Source organism: Thamnophis sirtalis, unplaced genomic scaffold (genome assembly GCF_051295495.1).
Source record: "Thamnophis sirtalis isolate CommonGarterSnake01/CBP01778 unplaced genomic scaffold, rThaSir2_p1.2 scaffold_2, whole genome shotgun sequence".
Lineage (NCBI taxonomy): Eukaryota > Metazoa > Chordata > Lepidosauria > Squamata > Natricidae > Thamnophis > Thamnophis sirtalis.
The window spans coordinates 67,240,153-67,258,574 of record NW_028261382.1 but is presented as its reverse complement, the minus strand read 5'-3'; the positions used below and the strand labels follow the sequence as shown (position 1 = coordinate 67,258,574).

At 45.8% G+C, this 18,422-nt stretch overlaps 2 protein-coding genes across 2 annotated transcripts; one reads left to right on the top strand and one right to left on the bottom strand.

Moving 5' to 3' along the window:
- The first annotated feature begins 13 nt into the window (after positions 1 to 13).
- TRIAP1 (TP53 regulated inhibitor of apoptosis 1) lies at positions 14 to 7,367 on the top strand. The gene is made up of 2 exons (XM_014071446.2): positions 14 to 166; positions 1,049 to 7,367. The coding sequence occupies exons 1-2, from the start codon at positions 14 to 16 to the stop codon at positions 1,136 to 1,138; spliced, it is 243 nt and encodes an 80-aa protein (XP_013926921.2). The 3' UTR covers positions 1,139 to 7,367.
- Positions 7,368 to 9,551: 2,184 nt separating this feature from the next.
- COX6A1 (cytochrome c oxidase subunit 6A1) lies at positions 9,552 to 12,611 on the bottom strand. Its single transcript, XM_087705865.1, has 3 exons — positions 12,452 to 12,611; positions 11,069 to 11,205; positions 9,552 to 9,797 (listed from the first exon to the last, which is right to left on the bottom strand). Exons 1-3 carry the CDS (start codon positions 12,546 to 12,548, stop codon positions 9,717 to 9,719), a joined length of 315 nt encoding a protein of 104 aa, XP_087561991.1. The 5' UTR covers positions 12,549 to 12,611; the 3' UTR covers positions 9,552 to 9,716.
- Positions 12,612 to 18,422: the final 5,811 nt, after the last annotated feature.

The window sequence follows — 18,422 nt, the reverse complement described above, 5'->3', positions numbered from 1 at the left end:
GCGTCAGTCCGCCATGAACAGCGTCGGCGAGGCCTGCACGGAGCTGAAGCGCGACTACGACCAGTGCTTCAACCGTTGGTTCGCCGAGAAGTTCCTGAAGGGGGAGGCCGGCGCCGAGGGAGACCCCTGCGTGCAGCTCTTCAAGCGCTACCAGCTCTGCGTCCAGGTGACGGGCGGGGGCGGCGGGTGTGTGTGTGTGTGTGTGTGTCTTGGTCTGCTCCAGCAAAGTGCGCCCGACCTACCACGAAGGAGACGGGAGAGCGCCGTGTTAATGCTGAGCCCAGCACTTCTCAGCCTTGGGCACGTGAAGACGGGCAGACTTAAACTCCCAGGATTCCCCAGCCAGCCAGCCAGCGACCAAAGTTCAGAAAGGCTCCTGAAGGCGCCGCGGCCTCTCTCAGCTGGGCGGGAGGGGCGTTTCCAGCGAGCCCCTCCCTTGGGTGTTTCCGGAAGCGAATTTGGGCCCCGAGCCTGCATTCCTGCATCGGCCGACCCCTTTGGCTTGGGGCGGGCAGGGAGCAATCCGATAACCAGACGCTGCCTTGTTTTGGGATGCCGCATGACAGCTTTCCGCCTAACTCAGAGCTCTCCAACCTTGGCAACTTTAAAACTTGTGGACTTCAACTCCCAGAATGCCTCAGCCAGTTATGCATATTGGGTGATGCTGGTGGGGAATTCTGGGAGTTGAAGTCCACAAGTCTTAAAGTTGCCAAGGTTTGAGACCCCTGGTGGAACTCACAGCTGAGACTTTGAATTTTCTCAGTGGAGGTTTCTAAGTACCCCAAGGCTCGCTTCAGAACAACCTGGTAGCTAGGCTGAAATATGGTTGGTGGCTCATGCTGTCATGCAAATCCAGCCTTGGGAGTGATTATTGAAGGGTTGCCAAATGCCTCATGAAAAAGTTCTGCTTGCAAATCTGAAAATAAATGATGCCCCTTTTCTACAGTTTGGACATTTATCTTGCAGATGTCCCAGACTTTTAGTGCTTACAATATGTTTTTTGAGACACCCGGCCTTTTAGAATATCCTTCATTTATTTCCCTTTCAGAACGCTATTAAGGAGAAGGACATACCCATTGAAGGCTTGGAATTCATGGGCTCCAGCAAAGAAAAGTCTGAGAACTCTTCAGAAATCTGATGACACCAGCAAGCCTCCCCCCCTTACCAAGACTATGAAACAGGCAAACTATGAAATAGGCAAACTAAAATAATACCGCTAATGCGGGTGGGGAGATACAGGGTGCTGCTTCCTTGCAATGTTTGTCACATCAATCTAGTTACTGCTGCTTCATTTCCATTGTTGCTGGGAAACATTTTATCATGATTACCTATGTACAGTCATGTGAAAAAGTAAATCCCCCTATTGAAATTTTTGATTTGTTCAACCTACAGATACTTGAACTTCCACAATATTGATAAAGAGGACACAATATAATACATATCATGCACTATTTAAATTTTGTGGACTATTGTAAATTGAAATAAAAATAATTGAAATTTTGCATGTAGTAAAAGTAAGTATACTCCTATTTATCACTACCTCAAATGCCAAAAAGTAGAGTTTTAGATGAGTAGAACATTAGAAACTTGTAGGAACTTATATTTTTAAAGCCTTAGGCTTTTAGTTTAGTTTATACCCTGTGTTGCTGAAATGTGTGGTATCACCATGCTTAGCTTGAAGGAATTCCCTGGGGCCTTCCAAAAGGTTACAGAAGCCAATGAGCCATGAAAGGGTTTTAAAAGATCACCAAACAATTAGGCAGCAATCATACCAATGACCTTCTATATGCGGAGAAGATTTCAAACAACAGCCAATTTGGCCAGGCATTTGGTGGTCAGTGACCAAAATGACATTAAGTGTATGAGTCCACCATTAGAATGAATCTGCACAAATTAAATCAACATGGGAAGTGAGCCAGGAAACATTTGACCTTCAGAAGGACTATCAGGACAAGATTAGTTTCCTCATGAACTCCTAGATGTCGTGGGCCCATGACTCGGACAACTCTTGAGTCTAAAGAAGCTGCTCCCAACTAAACCAGTGGAATGTCAGCCTCGGGAGACACCAACCCAGGAATCGTCTGAGGCTGATCAAAAGCATCAATCTAAATGGAGCATTGGAATCATGAGGTGTGCCCCTCCATCAGGCACTTGGCAGGTAGAGCAGATGGCAAAGCCAAAATGCTCAATGAGGCTCCTTGTCAAATGGGCATGTGCCTTAATTAAAAGTAGTTGGCTTTAAGAGGCAGCTCTGACCCATGGAAACAACTGTGATTTCCTGCTGTGATAATGTTGTTCCTGTGTCTTCTGCCCATGTAAGAAATCTGAAACTTTCAGGACTGGCTGAAGAGCCTGATTTGCTCACACCTCTGGGCTGAATCATGACTGCTCTAGCCTGCCCTGTGGAAAGTGGGAAAGATTTATCTTCAAAGACCCTGACTTAACATTACTTGGGTAAATTACTTATCGCCAAACAACTCTGTGTGTTTGGAACTTGAAATGGGACACTAAGCAAAGAACAGAATTTCTGGAACAATGTGCTCTGGACAGACAAAGCAAAGATAGTTTTATTTGGCTGTAGGACCAGAAGACACAGCAACAACAGTTTGGTGTAGTGGGGAAAGTGCTCATCTAGAAAGCAGCAGACGAATTCTGAGAGACAGAATCCAGTTGCACGCTCTCAGCCCAATCCAGCTCAGGGTTGTGTGAGGAAAATAGGCAGGAGGCATGTTCATTGCCTTGAGTTGTTCATGAAAATAATAAAACTGGGATGAAAAAAAATTAATAACAAAGCATAGCACCTATTGACTCATTTTTATAGCTGCCTGTCTCATGTTCTGAGTAATTCACAAAGTTAAAATCTCACAAGAACCTGATACTGTTTTTAAAGCACAGTGGGGGGAAATGTTCTGGTTGGGGCTACATCTGGGTCTGGACAGCTCCCTGCCATGAACTCTGGGCGCTTGAGGGTCATGCGGGAGCATCTCTCAGAAGATTTGAGGTTCAACTGAAAGTGGACCATGCTACATGACCGTGATCCTAAACCCCACGGAATGACTGGAAAAAGAAGTGGCCAAGTCAAAGCCTGAATCTGAATCCCACCGAGATGTCGAGGGGGGGTTGTGCTTGGCTCTGCGTGCAGGAAACCCTCCAACACCCCCAGCTGAAAATTTTCTGCATGGAGGAGAGGAAAGAAATCCCCCTCATTCCGAAGACGGACAGACAGTCATGAGAAATGCCTGCTGGAGGGAGCTTCTGCCAAAGGGCTCAGGGATCGGCCTTGGAGCTTCCTTTTCCCCAAAAGGAAATGGCAGATCTGTTCCTTTGTTGTTGGATAAATGATTGCAAAGTCCATTTTCATAGGCTATTTTGTTCAATAAAATCTCCCATATACTGTTTGAAGATAAAATATTGGTATGTCTACATGAGGGCTGTCAAACTCATGGCCTGCAGGCCAGATGCGTCACATGGTGGCCACCCCCACCCCAGGTTTAGTGAAGTGGGGGAAAGTCTAGGTAGGTCATGTGATGTCACGTGTTTGACACCCCTGGTCTATATAATTTAAACTACATGAGGTATGTTTACTTTTTCACATGACTAGCTCACCAGAGCTGTGAATGTACCTATATTGGCCAAGGCAAGTGGATCAAGGCTAAACAACATCTTGGAGGCAGAGGCTGCTGTGGTGTTTTGCATTCAAATTTGTAGCTTGCAATGCCAACATTACAAGTGAAGCCTGGAAATTCACTCTGGAGGGGGGCAGGTGGAAGGGCTGTGAAGTGCTGGATCAGTTGGAAGAATTCTCTTGAAGGATACTGCCTGTCTGAATGAAAAAAGCAGCAGTCCCATCTGTCTATTCTAAGGCTGTGTGGATGCCTACAGGCCCTCTGAAGGTGCCACAAAGACAAGATGCCACCTCTGCAACCCCAAAATATTGCCTTTTGATCTGACTGCTCTTCCCAAGGCTGTTAAATAGGCCACCCTCTCAGGCCGCTACTCTTGTGCCCTGGGCCACGTTCAAAATCAGAGGCCAGAAAGCAAAGGCCCCTGGCAGTCTCTTCCTCCTTCCCAGAGTGGCCCATGTGGGAAAAGGGAAAGGAGGAAGAAGTGGGCCCTCAGTCCCCGTGGAAAACTCAGCATGGCGACCAGGTCAGGCTTGCCCTCCCAAGGACGTGGCTACTGGAGCTCCTCTGACCTCAACCGCTGGAGGGGCCTGCAAATCATGTGCAGAACCCTTAATTCTTCAAATCTAGAAATGAAATAATTAAATGTGACATTAGCATTAAAAAAATCTTACCAACACTGAAGGCATTGTTATCGTAGCCAAATTGAAGCAACAGATTTAAGGTGCCTAAACATTTCTAAGCTGGATGAGTTTGTTAAATCCTTCTTACAGCAAAACAAAGGTCATTTTTCAGGAATGCTGCCTGTTTTTTTCCAGTTAATGCCACCACTGACGCAGCAAGATATCAAAAACCTCAGACTTTGCAATATAGCAGGGAGCTTTGAATCCCAACCTATATCACTTGTGCAAACTCCTTTTAGGAAGCAGCATTGCCAGGAAAAGAGCATTTTAAAGAAACACCTATATAAGTAGAGCATCATGGCCTTTAATTAGTTTAGTTTAGTTTAGTTTATTATTTATAGGCCGCCCTTTTCCCTGAGGGGACTCAGGGCGGCTTACAATTTATAGGGAGGGGGATACAAGACAATAAAACAATAGACATGAAAACAGTGCAAGTAAAAATAAAACACAACATTCATCATTCGGGTGGGGACAGATTACGATCTTTATCCCCAGGCCTGACGGGATAGCCAGGTCTTGAGGGCTGTGCGGAAGGTCTGGAGGGTGGTGAGGGTACGAATCTCCACGGGGAGATCGTTCCAAAGGGTCGGAGCTGCTACTGAAAAGGCTCTCTTCCGCGTAGTTGCCAGTCGACACTGACTGGCAGATGGAACTCGGAGGAGGCCTAATCTGTGCGATCTAATAGGTCGCAAGGAGGTAATTGGCAGGAGGCGGTCTCTCAAGTACGCAGATCCACTGCCATGAAGGGCTTTATGGATGGTAAGTAGGACCTTGAAGCGCACCCGGAGATCAACAGGTAGCCAGCGCAGCTCGCGGAGGATAGGTGTTATGTGGGCGAACCGAGGTGCACCCACAATCACTCGCGCGGCCGCATTCTGGACTAGCTGAAGTCGCCGGATGCTCTTCAAGGGCAGCCCCATGTAGAGCACGTTGCAGTATTCCAGCCTAGAAGTCACAAGGGCCCGAGTGACTGTTGTGAGAGCCTCCCGATTCAGGTAGGGTCGCAACTGGCGCACCAGGCGAACCTGGGCAAATGCCCCCCTGGTCACAGCCGACAGATGGTGGTCGAAGGTCAGCTGTGGGTCCAGGAGGACTCCCAAGTTGCGAACCCTGTCTGAGGGGTGTAAAATTTGACCCCCCAGCCTGAGTGATGGAACACTAACCAAATTATTGGGAGGGAAACACAACAACCACTCGGTCTTCTCCGGGTTGAGTACAAGTTTGTTAGCCCTCATCCAGTCCCTAACGGCTTCAAGACCCCGGTTCATCACGTCCACCGCTTCATTGAGTTGGCACGGGGCGGACAGATACAGCTGCGTATCGTCCGCGTATTGGTGGTATATTATCCCGTGCCTCCGAATGATCTCGCCCAGCGGTTTCATGTAGATGTTGAATAGTAGGGGGGATAAGACCGAACCCTGTGGCACCCCATATGTTAGGGGCCTAGGGGTCGATCTCTGCCCCCCAACTAACACCGACTGCGACCTGTCCGAGAGGTAGGAGGAGAACCACTGTAAGACAGCGCCTCCCACCCCCACCTCCCACAGTCGTCGCAGAAGGATACCATGGTCGATGGTATCGAAAGCCGCCGAGAGATCAAGGAGAACCAGGATGGAGGCATGGCCTCCATCCCTGGCTCTCCAGAGATCATCGGTCAATGCGACCAAAGCGGTTTCTGTGCTGTAACCAGGTCTGAAGCCCGACTGGAAGGGGTCAAGGTAACTGGCTTCCTCCAAGGACCGTTGAAGCTGGAAGGCCACCACCTTCTCAACAACCTTCCCTACGAAGGGGAGGTTGGAGACTGGACGATAGTTGTTGAGTACAGCTGGATCCAAGGATGGTTTCTTCAGGAGGGGTCTCACCACCGCCGCTTTAAGTGCGGCGGGGAAGTGCCCCTCCCGAAGGGAGGCGGCAACAACCGCCTGGATCCAGCCTCATGTCACCTCACTGCTGTTAGTAACCAGCCAGGAGGGACACGGGTCCAGTACACAGGTGGAGGCACTCACAGCCCTCATGGCCTTGTCCACATCCCCGGGGGCAACATCCTGAAACTCAACCCAGGGGTGGTCTACCAATACATCCTCTTGTCCCTCGGCTGGATCTGCAAAAGTGGAGTCCAAATCCGACCGAAACCGAGCAACTTTGTCTGCTAAGAATTGGACATAATCCTCAGCCCTACCCTGCAAGGGGTCCCCCGTATCCCTCCTATTTAGGAGGGAACGGGTTATCCTAAACAGGGCGGCTGGGCGGGACTCAGCGGATGCAACCAAGGTGGTAATATATGATCTTTTTGCTGCCCTAAGTGCCCTGATGTATTCCTTGGTGCAAGTTTTTAAGAGTGCTCGGTTCGATTAACACAATCTTACCAGGAATTCTCATTGAAAAGTTGACTGACCTGAATTTCCCTCCCCTCACTTGTGAATGGATCAAAGACTTCCTGATGGATCAGCCACAAACAGTAAGGGTTAGGTCCTTTACATCTTCCATGCTGAAGCTCAGCACAGGCTCCCCTCAGGGCTGTGTGCTCAAACCATACCTGTATTCGCTGCATATCCTCTGATCCATCCAACATCATAATGAAGTTTGCAGACAACACAACAGTGTTGGGTCTCATAACTGGAGGGAACGAATCAGCATACAGGGAAGAAGTCCAGAAGGTATCCGCATGGTGCTCAAGAAACAACTTACATCTAAATACCAGTGTCAGCCTCTGCTTTGCTATCGCTTCGGCTGCCATGAAACGGGGAGGGAGGGCATGGTATTTGGGAGTGGTTACTCATTGTGCTGGAGGAAGGTTCTGGAGTTCACCGGCTGATCGGACTACGCATGCGTGGGTGTTCCCGCCAGGACTAACGGCACCGACATTCCATCTTCGTGATGCCTTTTGAAGTTATCTCACACCTGACACTTGGAAGAATTATGATTGGACTGGAACTGTGATGCCAAGGGGTGGGGAATGGGCTATTCTATATATCAATCGCTTTCGCGCCTAAATAATCAGACTTCGCTTCGCTATGCCTTTAATCATTCTTAATTAGTAAAAGTACACTTGATTTCCACACATGGAGTCTCGTGGTCTTTCTTTCCTAATTAAATAATGGAGAGGTGCTGACAACTAGTAAGGCAAAGGAGATGGTGCTAAATTTCCGGAAGCATAGAGAGGAACCTGCCCCACTGTATATCGAGGGAGGCTGTGTGGAGAGGGTTTCCTCTTTTAAATTCTTGGGAGTGCTTATTAATCAAGATCTCACCTGGAAAAACAACATGTCTCTGGTGATTGCAAAGGCCCAACAGAGACTTCATTTCCCTTAGAGTCCTGCGAAAAAATCAAGTGGAACAATGGCTGATTACCTTTTTCTATCAGTCCATCATAGAAAGTGTCCTCACATATTGCATTACAGTACGGTATGCTGGTTTAACAGCTGCAGACAGGAAGGCACTATAGAGAGTGATCAATTCGGCACAAGAAACCATTGGTTGCCCTCTGACACCACTGGATGACATCACCAGATCTCGCTGCTTTAGCAGAGTAAGGAAGATACTCAGAGATGATTCACACCCTGGTCAGTGTCTCTGCACTTCAGATCACATCAGGCAGAAGGCATCAAAGTATAGCCAGCCGAACAAAAAGGTTTAAAGATAGTTTCTATCCTTGGGCTGTGAGACTTTTAAATACAATCACAATTACTCCATGCATACACTAGTTTTTTTTCCTTTTTCTTTCTTTTTCATTTCTGTTATAATTTTGCACCAGTGAGGTTAAAACCAATTTCATTGTATTTAAGTACAATGACAATAAAGATTATACTTATCAGCACAATAGAGCAAATTCTGGCTCACCATAGCAAACTACAAGTTTATCTTTAGTTTATAACATGGATTTTGAGAGAGAAACTCTCAGGGGGAGATTACTGGACTAATCCCCCAGCATCCACCCCAGTCTGACAAAATTCTCTTTTGCAATCTTTTACTCTGACTCCCAGATTTATCAGTAAAAGCTTCAAATGTGCCAAGGCAATCTAAAATCCACCTTCCTGTGTGTATTAGAAAACACTTTGGCGACTGTCACAGGTATGGAAGCACACTTGCAGCAGAAAGTGCCTTACAACGTGATTGAGCAGTGAAAAGTGTGTTCTGGTATATGCAATAATGGACATTAAATTAGGAAACTAAAATACAAAATTAGAAATGACTTGTAACTTAGATTTAAACTGGGGGCTATGTTTTGATAGAAGCATATGAAGTTATGCTTTACAGAACTTATTGCCTGGCAGTAGCATATGAAGTTATGCTTTACAGAACTTATTGCCTGACAGAAGAGCCATTCAGAATCTCAACTTCAAGGAATCACACTCTCCCATCAACCTGGATAGGGGGCTTGCCCTCCTACCCACAAACCAGCAATGGATTGCTGCTTTACTGTATAAAGAACCCTCACAGAGGCAGACAGTACAGCCACACACCAATACTGTGCCCTGCTGCACTTTGCCATAATCCACTACAAAGATCTCTGTAGGATGCAATCACACCACTGCTATTTATTACATTGTTAAAAAAAAATTAAGTAGTACTGCATCACATATTTGAAAGGGACTTCAAGTGTCCTGAGGTTCATCTGCTTGGTGTAAGATTTGCAAAACAATTTTGGACAGAGTTGTGTTCGAAGACTTCTGGCAAAGGGAAACTTTAAAAAGCAACCTATTAAGAATGGCTGACAGTTGTGACCATTGAGAAATTCTTCCTGGTATCTAACCAAATGTACTTATTTAGAATCTAGTTTCAACCTACTGATTCTGGCCTCGGATATCAAACTTCATGCCTGCCCCCTCCTTTATATGACAATGTTTTACAAATCTGAAAGCTCCTATCGTATTTTCCCTCTGTTTTCTCCTTTTTTTAGGATAAAAAGACCTAGATATTTCAGCTGTTCCAAAGGCTTGGCAGCTCTCCTCTGAACTTTCTCCAGTTTTCAATGTCTGTTTCTGCTTTCCACTAAAATGATAGGTTACTCATTTTCTTGTCAGTTTCCATACTGGAAGCTTACTTCAGAAAATAATTTGTTCTAATTCCAAGCAATCTTAACCGGTCCAGTTTACATCACGTATCTTAACAATTTGAGCACTGCTGCTTTCCTGCACACGCAGTGCTGCTTAATTTTTCATCTACAAAGCTCAATAATGCCCCCCACTTCAAGATAGCAGGATAAAAGGTATTGATACAATTTTTTAAAAAAATTAATGAAAGATTTGGCTAGAATATTTTTTATTTCAGGAGACTTCTACAGGAAGAACATCCACTGTAAGAAGTCAGAATAAACAATACAGGGAATGCAGATTATGGTCCCAGCCTCGATTCTGGTCCAGCTACCTTTAACGGTCCATGCTGTGGCTGTGATCCACTTGCCTAGTGGTCACTCTTCATAGCCAGTTGGAAGTGCATTGACATGTGGATTATGGAAAAGAGTATGGTTCCCATCACCCCAAGGGAAGGGCTGCAAAGAGAAGAGAGATGGTAGTTTTAGTTTCCTAAACGATACATAAATTAAGATCTCTCTAATGGCTTTTTGACCAGCAAGGTGGCAGCAACCAGTCAATGTGATCTCAAAAAGCTAAACCTGTTCAGATGTAATTAGTATACATGGTGGGGGACCACTACATAATCCCCAGGCTGTAGACTAGATTGCAAAGTCCAAAGGGAGAGGGGGGGAATCGCAGAAGGAAAAGCAAACTACTTCCACAGTGTAGGCAAGAAAACCGCATGGATATTTTCAAGAGGTTCCCAAGGGTCAAACTTTATTCAAAGGAGCCTTAAGTATAGTAGGAAATTTAAAATAATAATTTTCAAAAACCAATCCTTGAAGATATTGTGGAGCTGAATGTGCAGAACAGTGGCTGCGTTTGGCAATAATGCAATGATTTTTTTTAAGTTGGCATCCTCTGGGGTATATCAGATATAAATGGAGTTTTGTCATTGTGCCTCAGAGACAGCAATTGGCCCAATGAAGACCATGCACGGGGGCTGTATGTACAATAAATCAACAAGTTGGGTGAGAAACTGATTTTTCTGTATTGGAAATAAAGCTCATTTCTCATCAAAATTTAGTTGTGAACTTTATGCCTCACCCTTAAACTTTGCTGTGAACTAATAAGAGTTCAGGATACTTAAATAACTATGATCAGTTTCCCAATAGGTAGGCAATGTAATTCTCACCCTACTTCAAACCCAAGTGTAGAAGAGACTGTTATAAGAAGGGAAATACAAGTAGTCCTCAACTTACAACAGTTCATTTAGCGGCCATTTGAAGTTACAACTGCACAAAAAAAAGGTGACCTGATCATTTTTCACACTTATTTTCAGGATCTCCATAGATGTGTGATCAAAATTTGGATACTTGGCAAATGACTCATATTTATGACCATTGCGGTGTCCCGGGTCATGTAATATCTTTTGTAACTTTCTGACAAGCAAACTCAGATTCACTTGACAAACATATTACTAATTTAATAACTAGTGATTCACTTACAACTGTGGCAAGAAAGGTTTTAAAATGGAGCAAAACCCACTTAACAAACAAAGAGTAGTTTTGGGCTCAACTGTGGTAGTAAATCGAGAACTACCTATATTAGATGAAAAACAATGGGTGCCCAGGCCATGCTTTTGGGATCTGACCCAACCCATTGAAACCTCAATTTTTACAACTCTCTGCAAATGTCTCTCAAAAGTCTGCATGGAACAAGTCTAGAAACAATGCAAATTCAGTACCTTGGTCCGGATGTAAAGATGCTTGTAAGGAATAAATTCTGGCCTTTCATGCTCCTCTTTCTTCAGGTAGCAATTTAGCTGGCAGATAGCAACGGAAGGGAGAGCAATCACAAAAGACAAGATTTTCCATAAACGAGCTAGTGGATTGAATTCAAACACAAGCAGAAAGTCAAGGAGTGTTATTTCTTTGCAATAAATTAAAATATAGGACCAATATAATTACTATCCAAGCCTTTTAATTCAATTTGCAGATGGTGCAATGAAAAATTGTTGGAGGACAGCTTGTAACTGAACTGAAAATGGACCAGTAGGAGGAAAAGGTGGAAGGTGCTGATTAGTTTGGAATTATTTTTTTTATTATAGTGGCTCAATTCACAAAAAATACTAAGCTAAAATTGGGCTGCTTTGTGCTTCAGCATTTTTTGAGAACTACTATTTTTAGTTCCTACATGGCAATTCAACAAAAACATATCAGGACCAGGATGTCCTAAACCAGGGCTATCAAACTCCCAGCCCATGGGCCAGATGCATCATGCACTGGCCACGCCCATGCCCAGTTCAGCGAAGAGGGGAAAGTCCCAATATGCCCCGTGACATGTTTGACACTCCTTTCCTAAGCTGAAGCCTCTCTTGCTGCAATAATTTCTTGCTTAATGTCATGATATTTTTTCCTAAACCACTGCCTCTCCTTTTCATTACCAGTTCCAGAACATTACCAGCAAAAAAAAAAAAAAAAAAGAGCAAGGCTAATAACACGAGAAGAAATCCAGGTGAAGAGTTAGGGTCAGTATTTTATAAAATAGGTGTACTAAGGATCAGTCTCCAAATAGTAATTTGTGGAATCAAAGATACTTCTGTAACTGGAATCACTACATTTTCTATCTGTGTAATTTAGCATCTTACATAATTTAACATCGTACATTTAGCATCCTGTTTTATATTAGATTTTTAGATTAGATTTCTTAGAGCCAGCCCACTCCCAAATAGTCTGCAGCGTCTTCTGTGAAACGCTTCCCCGTTTTAATGAAGGCTTTTTTCTTGAGAGCCCCTAAATTGCTGTGTAAAAGTAATACAGTGAGCGGTCTTTAGAAGGCTCCTCTTAGTGCAACGGCTACATTCGTACGCCCCACTGGGCTGGTTTACTGCATTAACCCATCTCCCACATTCAATCCACCCAACCAGACTTCAGTCCCAGGCGGCGCCAGCCGCGCAGGGCGTCGCTCAAGGCCGCGATCCGCCTAACGGGAGACACTCGGGCATCTAGTTTCTCTGGGGGGCGCCAGGGCCACCGCCTCCCGCCTGTAGAGGCCGCAGCGGCCCCGATACGAGGATGAAGGGGAAGAAGCACAAGGTCATCCGGTCAACCAGGCCGTCTCCACGCACCGCCCCCGTGCTGCTCCGGTGCCGCAGCCGTTGACAGAGCCCGCTTCCAGCCCGGCTCGGCCCCCAGCCGCCGCGAGACCCTGCCGAGCGCCGCCATCGCCACCTTCTCCGTCCTCAGGAGGGTCGCTCGGAACCGGAAATACAATGACGGATGGGGGACGCGGATGGTGACGTCACAGCAGCGCCGAAAAGCGCGGCCCCGCTGCTGCGTAAACTTTGGATACAGAGTCGCGCGCAAGCGGTCTGCTTCCGGGTTCCCTTTGTGACCGGCTGGGCGGGGCTTCGCTGCGATTCGGAAGAAACTCTGAATTCAGTCTCAAAGTCGAGCCCCGCCGAATAAAGCCACGCATGCGCATGAAGGCCGATGGGTCAATGACTGCATTCCCGCAAAGTCGCCGGTTCCTTCTCCGCTGGGCGATGTCAGCCGGGGAGACTTTGGGGCGTTTGAAGTTTGCCGGAGCGTGGGCGGAGGATTCATGTGGATTTATTGTCTTGTATTCAATTTATATAACTGCCCATCTCACTTGCGGGACTCGTTTCAGGGGAGGCAGCTTTGCAAGAGAAAGCGGCCTGGAGAATGGAAGCCAAGTCTCCTCTGTGCAATCGTTGGAGCTCCCTGAGCTGGACCGACCATCCATTCACCCACCCATTCATTCACCCATCCACCCATCAATACACCCATCCATCCAATTCATTCACTCATCCACCCACCCACCCATTCATTCACCCATCCATCCATCCATCAATTCACCCATCCAATCATTCATTCATCCACCCACCCATTCATTCACCCATCCATCCATCTATACATACATCCATCCAATTCGTTCATTCATTCATTCAATTCATCCACCCACCCACGCATTCATTCCATCCATCTATACACCCATCCATCCATCCAATTCATTCATTCATTAAGTTCATCCATCCATCCACCTACTCATCCATTCATCCACCCATCCTGACCGACCCAGGAAGGCGATGGCGCTGATGATATTCCCCGGCTGGGTCACGAGACGTCTGCAAGGCAGCAGACGGGAACTGCACGGCTCAGCCGAAAGGCTCCTCGGGCGACACGCTCCCCTGCTCGAGTAGCCGAACGCAGAAGTCCCACGCCAGCCGTTTTCCAGGTGGAAAGGTTACTTTCCGAAGAAGAATGGGGGCAAGGGAGCCCCCTGGACCCTTGGAAGGCGCTGGGGCAGCAGGGCTCTTGGTGCAACCCCCGGGGCGGGTTGGGGACAGAGGAGCGGAAGGAAGGCTCTCCTGCTTAAGCAGGGGGTTGGACTAGAGGACCTCCAGGTGCTTCCAACCTCTCTCTTCCGCTTGCAAGAGCCTTCCCGCACCTGGAAGACGCGCGGAGCTTCGGGTATCCCCGCAGCGAGTTGGCCCCATTGCCGTCGCTGCTCCGGGTTGGGGATCGCGGCGGAGGGGAAGGACAGGCTCCGTTCAGGCCAGGAGCAGCAAGTCCTGGCCATGAGCCCCCCGCCCCATCCTCTGGCCGTGGCTGAGCACGGGTGGGCCAGCTGCAGTCCCGGCGGGCTCCGCGTGATGGCCCGCTCGGCCAGCTCTTCTCGGACGCGCAGCGCTGCAGGCAGCTGGAAGGCGCGGGCAGCGGGCAGCCTCGGGGCAGATTCAGAAATGGCTGGCCCGGGTTGGGCTCTGTCGCCCACGCGGGACAGAGGTCTTCGCTGATGCGTGTCGGCCTTTTCCCTTTTGCAGCTGGGCGGCACGCGGTCGAGATTCTACACCAAGATTTCTCAACTTTGTCAACTTAAAAATGTGTGGACTTCAACTCCCAGAAACCCCCAGTTAGCAAAGATTTCTGGGAGTTGAAGTCCCCAAGTGCTTGTTGGGGTATTCTGTGAGCTGAAATCCTTCCAGTTGACAAAGTTGAGAAACTTCACTCTACTACAGCAAATAAATCCAAGGAGCCTCAGAATGTCAAAAGAAGTTTGACTTTTAGGCGCACTCAGGCTGCAGTTGAGGGGAAGATCTTCAAGTCTGCACTTCAATCTTCTTTGCCATTTTGCCACTTCTGGGGCTGGATGGATTCACCTTGGACCTTTTATGGCTCACTGATCTTAATATCCTATTTTTTATGCAATTCTGGATTGAAGAAAAAAACACTCTGGTTTTGTCTCTTTTATTTCCAAGGTGGGTAGGAGAAGGTGCAAAAAAAGTCAAAAGGATGGCATATAGAACATAATGATGTTTTATACATCATTATGTGTGACAAATAAAACCTTTAATCCTAAGTAGTGTTGCATCATTTTTATTAAACCTTATTATAATATAATATGCAGATAGAAACAAATATATTAAGGAACTGGGAAGAAGGAAAAGAAAGGGAAGAAATGCAAGGAAAAAGCGAAAGGGGAAAAGGTGATTTTCAACTTATAATATATAATTCGGTTACAACCTCAGCATTTTGCTTTGTATATTTCTATTACAAATTAATCATCAAAACCTAAGATCAAAGTTTCAATCTCTTCTGATTCAAGCATAAAGTTCAGAAGTGGTTTCCAAGCAGAAACAAACCCGAATACATCTTTAATTAGAGCAGTTAATTTTGCCATCTCTGCCGATCTAGAAGCTTTTTTGATAAGAGACTTCCAGGAAAAGTTAGAGGGCTGGAAGTGGGAAATAAATCTGGGCAGGAGACTCAGAGTAGGAGCCAAAGTTGACTTGAGGGAGACTTTTTTTAAATTGCTTTTTCTCTCGGAACTCAAGCAGGTGATGCCTTCAGTTTATCCTCTCCATAAGCATCTTGCGAGATTACGTTAGGCTGAATGTGACCTCCAGTCCCCTCATCATCCTGGTTGCTCTTCTCTGCACTCTTTCTAGAGTCTCAATATATATTTTTATAGTGTGGTGACCAAAACTGGATGCAGTATTCTAGGTGTGGCCTTACTAAGGCTTTATGGAGTGGTATTGCTGTAGTACCTCCCTTGATCTTGGTTGCAATTTAGGATTGCATTGGCTTTTTTGGCTGCCACTGCATACGGTTGGCTCCTATTTAGCTGGTTGTCCAGTAAGACTCCAAGATCCCTCTCACAGTCACTGCTATTAAGCCTGGTTTCACCTAGTCTATATGTGTAAATTTGGTTTTTCATGCCTAAGTGTAAGACTTTACTTTTCTCTACAAAATCAAAAATAAAGATCAAGGCCTGGAATGAGCTGAGGCTCACAACGAATTCCAAAATATGTTGAGAGGGTTCTTTAAGGATGTGCTGAGAAAGAAGAATGTCTCTGGTAGGAGAAGATGGTGAGATGGTAAAAGAGAGAATTGGGAGGAGGCCAAGTTGCTTAATGCCAATTTTGCACCTGTCTTTTCACAAATGTACTTGCACCTATTGGAAGCTGGACTATGGGGACAGGCGAAAAAGGCAAGTCAAAATAGTCAAGGAAGTAGTGAGAGAACATCCAGAAGCTTTGAATGAATTCAAGTCTCAGGATGGCATCCCAGGGCGTCACTAAAAGAACCGGTAGATGTCAGGGGATACTGACAGTGACCTGTGAAAACTCCTGGAATGCAGGGGGAGAGGCAGAAAAACAGAGAAGAACTAATATTCTTCCAATCTTTTAAAAAGAGGGGAAAAAGTGGAGTTTAACAATAACTAGTGCTGATATTCTGAGCGTAGAGGCTGAGGCTCCCCAACTTGATCCTCTTTGTTTCTGGAGTAAGTTGTTCCTGGTATTGATTTTAGGGGACATGTTCTGTAGGTGTTTCTTATAGGAGAGAGTCTGATCCAAGGTGACTCTGAGGTATTGGGTGAGGATCATAAGGGAGTAGTTGTTATTCAGGGAGCCTTTGGGGTGGAATTGGCGAGTTTTTTGTTGTTGAGATGGAAACAGGTAGTCACCGTTTTGCTGACACTGGGGATGAGTCTCCAATCAGCAAAGAATTTTCCCAGGGACTTCAGGTTCTCAGAGAAGAGACAGTCAAAAATTTCCAAGCGGTTATCTTGCGCTGCTGGGGCCAGGTCATCTGCATATCCAAATTTACATCCCCTTAAGCTGGCATATCTGAGATATAAAGATTGAACAGTGTGGGTACCAGTAGAGAACCTTGTGGATGGACGCTGTTGAATCTTCTTAACTTGCTAATAATGTCCCCCTTAATGATCTGAAAGGATCTATCGCTGAGCATGTTGTTTATTAGGTGATAGAGGATTTTACAGGGGATGATGTGGCTCAGTTTGTAAAGCAGACCTTTCTTCCATGCAATATCCTATGCTGCAGTAAAGTCGATGAACACAGCTATGGTTTCTAAGCCTCACTGGGAGCCAGCCCCGATATGCCCTGTTAGGCTCAGCACCTGATCAGCACAACTGCAATTATGGCAAAAGCCGGCTTGTTCCATGGGCAGAAATGTATCTATTGTGAGATCCAATTCTATTTAAGGTAAGTTTCTCCAGAAATTTGTAACAAGAACACAGAAGGGCAGTGGGGTGATAGCTTTCCACTTCTGTCTTGTGGTTTGCCAGTACAAAATGTTAAGGAAAAACTGATCAAGGAGAGATTCAACCTAGAAATAAGGAGGAATTTTCTGACAGTAAGAACAATCCACCCATGCAACAGAAGTTGCCTTCAGAAGTTATGGAAGCTTCATCACTGGAAGCTTTCAAGAAGAGACTGGACTGCCATCTCTCAGAATGGTGTAGGGTCTCCTGCTTGTGTGGGGGTTGGACTAGATGACCTACAAGGTTCCTTCCCTGTTAATCTGTAATCCTTGGTGTCCTGAAGTTTCCCTCCACAGCTGGACTATGATCCAAGCAAAGGACTTACTTGAGATGGGATCCTCAGGCTGAAAGCCCCCTTTTCCTTTGGAATCCAAAGCCCCAGACTGCTGAAGAAAATATTCCAGCTGTTATTGTCTTCTTCCTAATCTTGGCACCAAAGACTGCTTAATTTTGTTTGTTTGTTTGTTTTCAAGAATTTAAATAAATGTTTCCCAAACTTGCCCTTCAAGATGGGACAGGCAGCTGGCTGGCTTCCTTGAGAGGTTGCCATGGCTTCCTGAGCCCCTTTTCCATTTGCAGCTGGAATTTGGTGGGGTGGCTTTCAGCAAACTGCACTGTTGATTTGAGTGGCAAATTGCTTGGAAACAGTTTCTCCCTCTCTGTAAGATTAAGGGGTGAGGGTTAAAAAGGAAGAAGCTGATGAGTGAACAGCTGAACTGTGTATCAAGTTACATTTTATAAATTTTGTTATCTACATAATGTTTACAGTAGGATGTTGCTATTAAAGGAAGCTTCTGGATTAGATTTCATTATCTAAGAGGTGGAATAAGGCACTGACCTTTAATTTTTGCTACTGAGCGGAGAAAAGGGCTATCAAAGCTTGGTGAAGAAAACATCACACCCATCTCCACTTTATCTGCAACACCCAAAGAAATCTAACAAAATGAAATTCAACATAGAGAAAAATAAAGTCTTACATTTAGACAAAAAAAACACCCACAAGTACACATATAGACTGGGTGAAACCAGGCTTAATAGCATGACTGTGAGGGGGATCTTGGAGTCTTAGTGGACAACCAGCTAAATATGAGCCAATAGTGTGCAGCGGCAGCCAAAAAGGCCAATGCAGTCCTAAATTGCATTAACAGAGAGATACAATCAAGATCCACTCTATAAAGCCGTAGTAAGACCACACCTAGAATACTGCATCCAGTTTTGGTCACCACAATATAGAAAAGATGTTAAGACTCTAGAAACAATGCAGAGAAGTGCAACCAGGATGATGAGGGGCCTGGAGGCTCAAACATACGATGAGAGGTTGCAGGAACTGGGCCTGGCTAGTCTAGTGAAGAGAAGGACCAGGGGAGACATGAGAGCAGTCTTCCAATATTTGAGGGGCTGCCCCAGAGAGGAGAAGGTCAACCTGTTTTCCAGACAAGGAATAATGGATGGAAACTGACCAAGTAGAGATTCAACCTAGAAATAAGGATAAATTTCCTGACAGTGAG

Excerpts from the sequence above, each read along its gene's own strand:
- COX6A1 (XM_087705865.1), bottom strand. The coding sequence starts at position 12,548 with ATGGCGGCGCTCGGCAGGGTCTCGCGGCGGCTGGGGGCCGAGCCGGGC. Across the intron at positions 11,206-12,451 it reads ACCGGAGCAGCACGGGGGCG|CTCGTTTATGGAAAATCTTG; the intron begins GTGCGTGGAGAC and ends TCAATCCACTAG. Across the intron at positions 9,798-11,068 it reads ATCTTTACATCCGGACCAAG|CCCTTCCCTTGGGGTGATGG; the intron begins GTACTGAATTTG and ends TTCTCTTTGCAG.
- TRIAP1 (XM_014071446.2), top strand. The coding sequence starts at position 14 with ATGAACAGCGTCGGCGAGGCCTGCACGGAGCTGAAGCGCGACTACGAC. Across the intron at positions 167-1,048 it reads GCTACCAGCTCTGCGTCCAG|AACGCTATTAAGGAGAAGGA; the intron begins GTGACGGGCGGG and ends TTTCCCTTTCAG.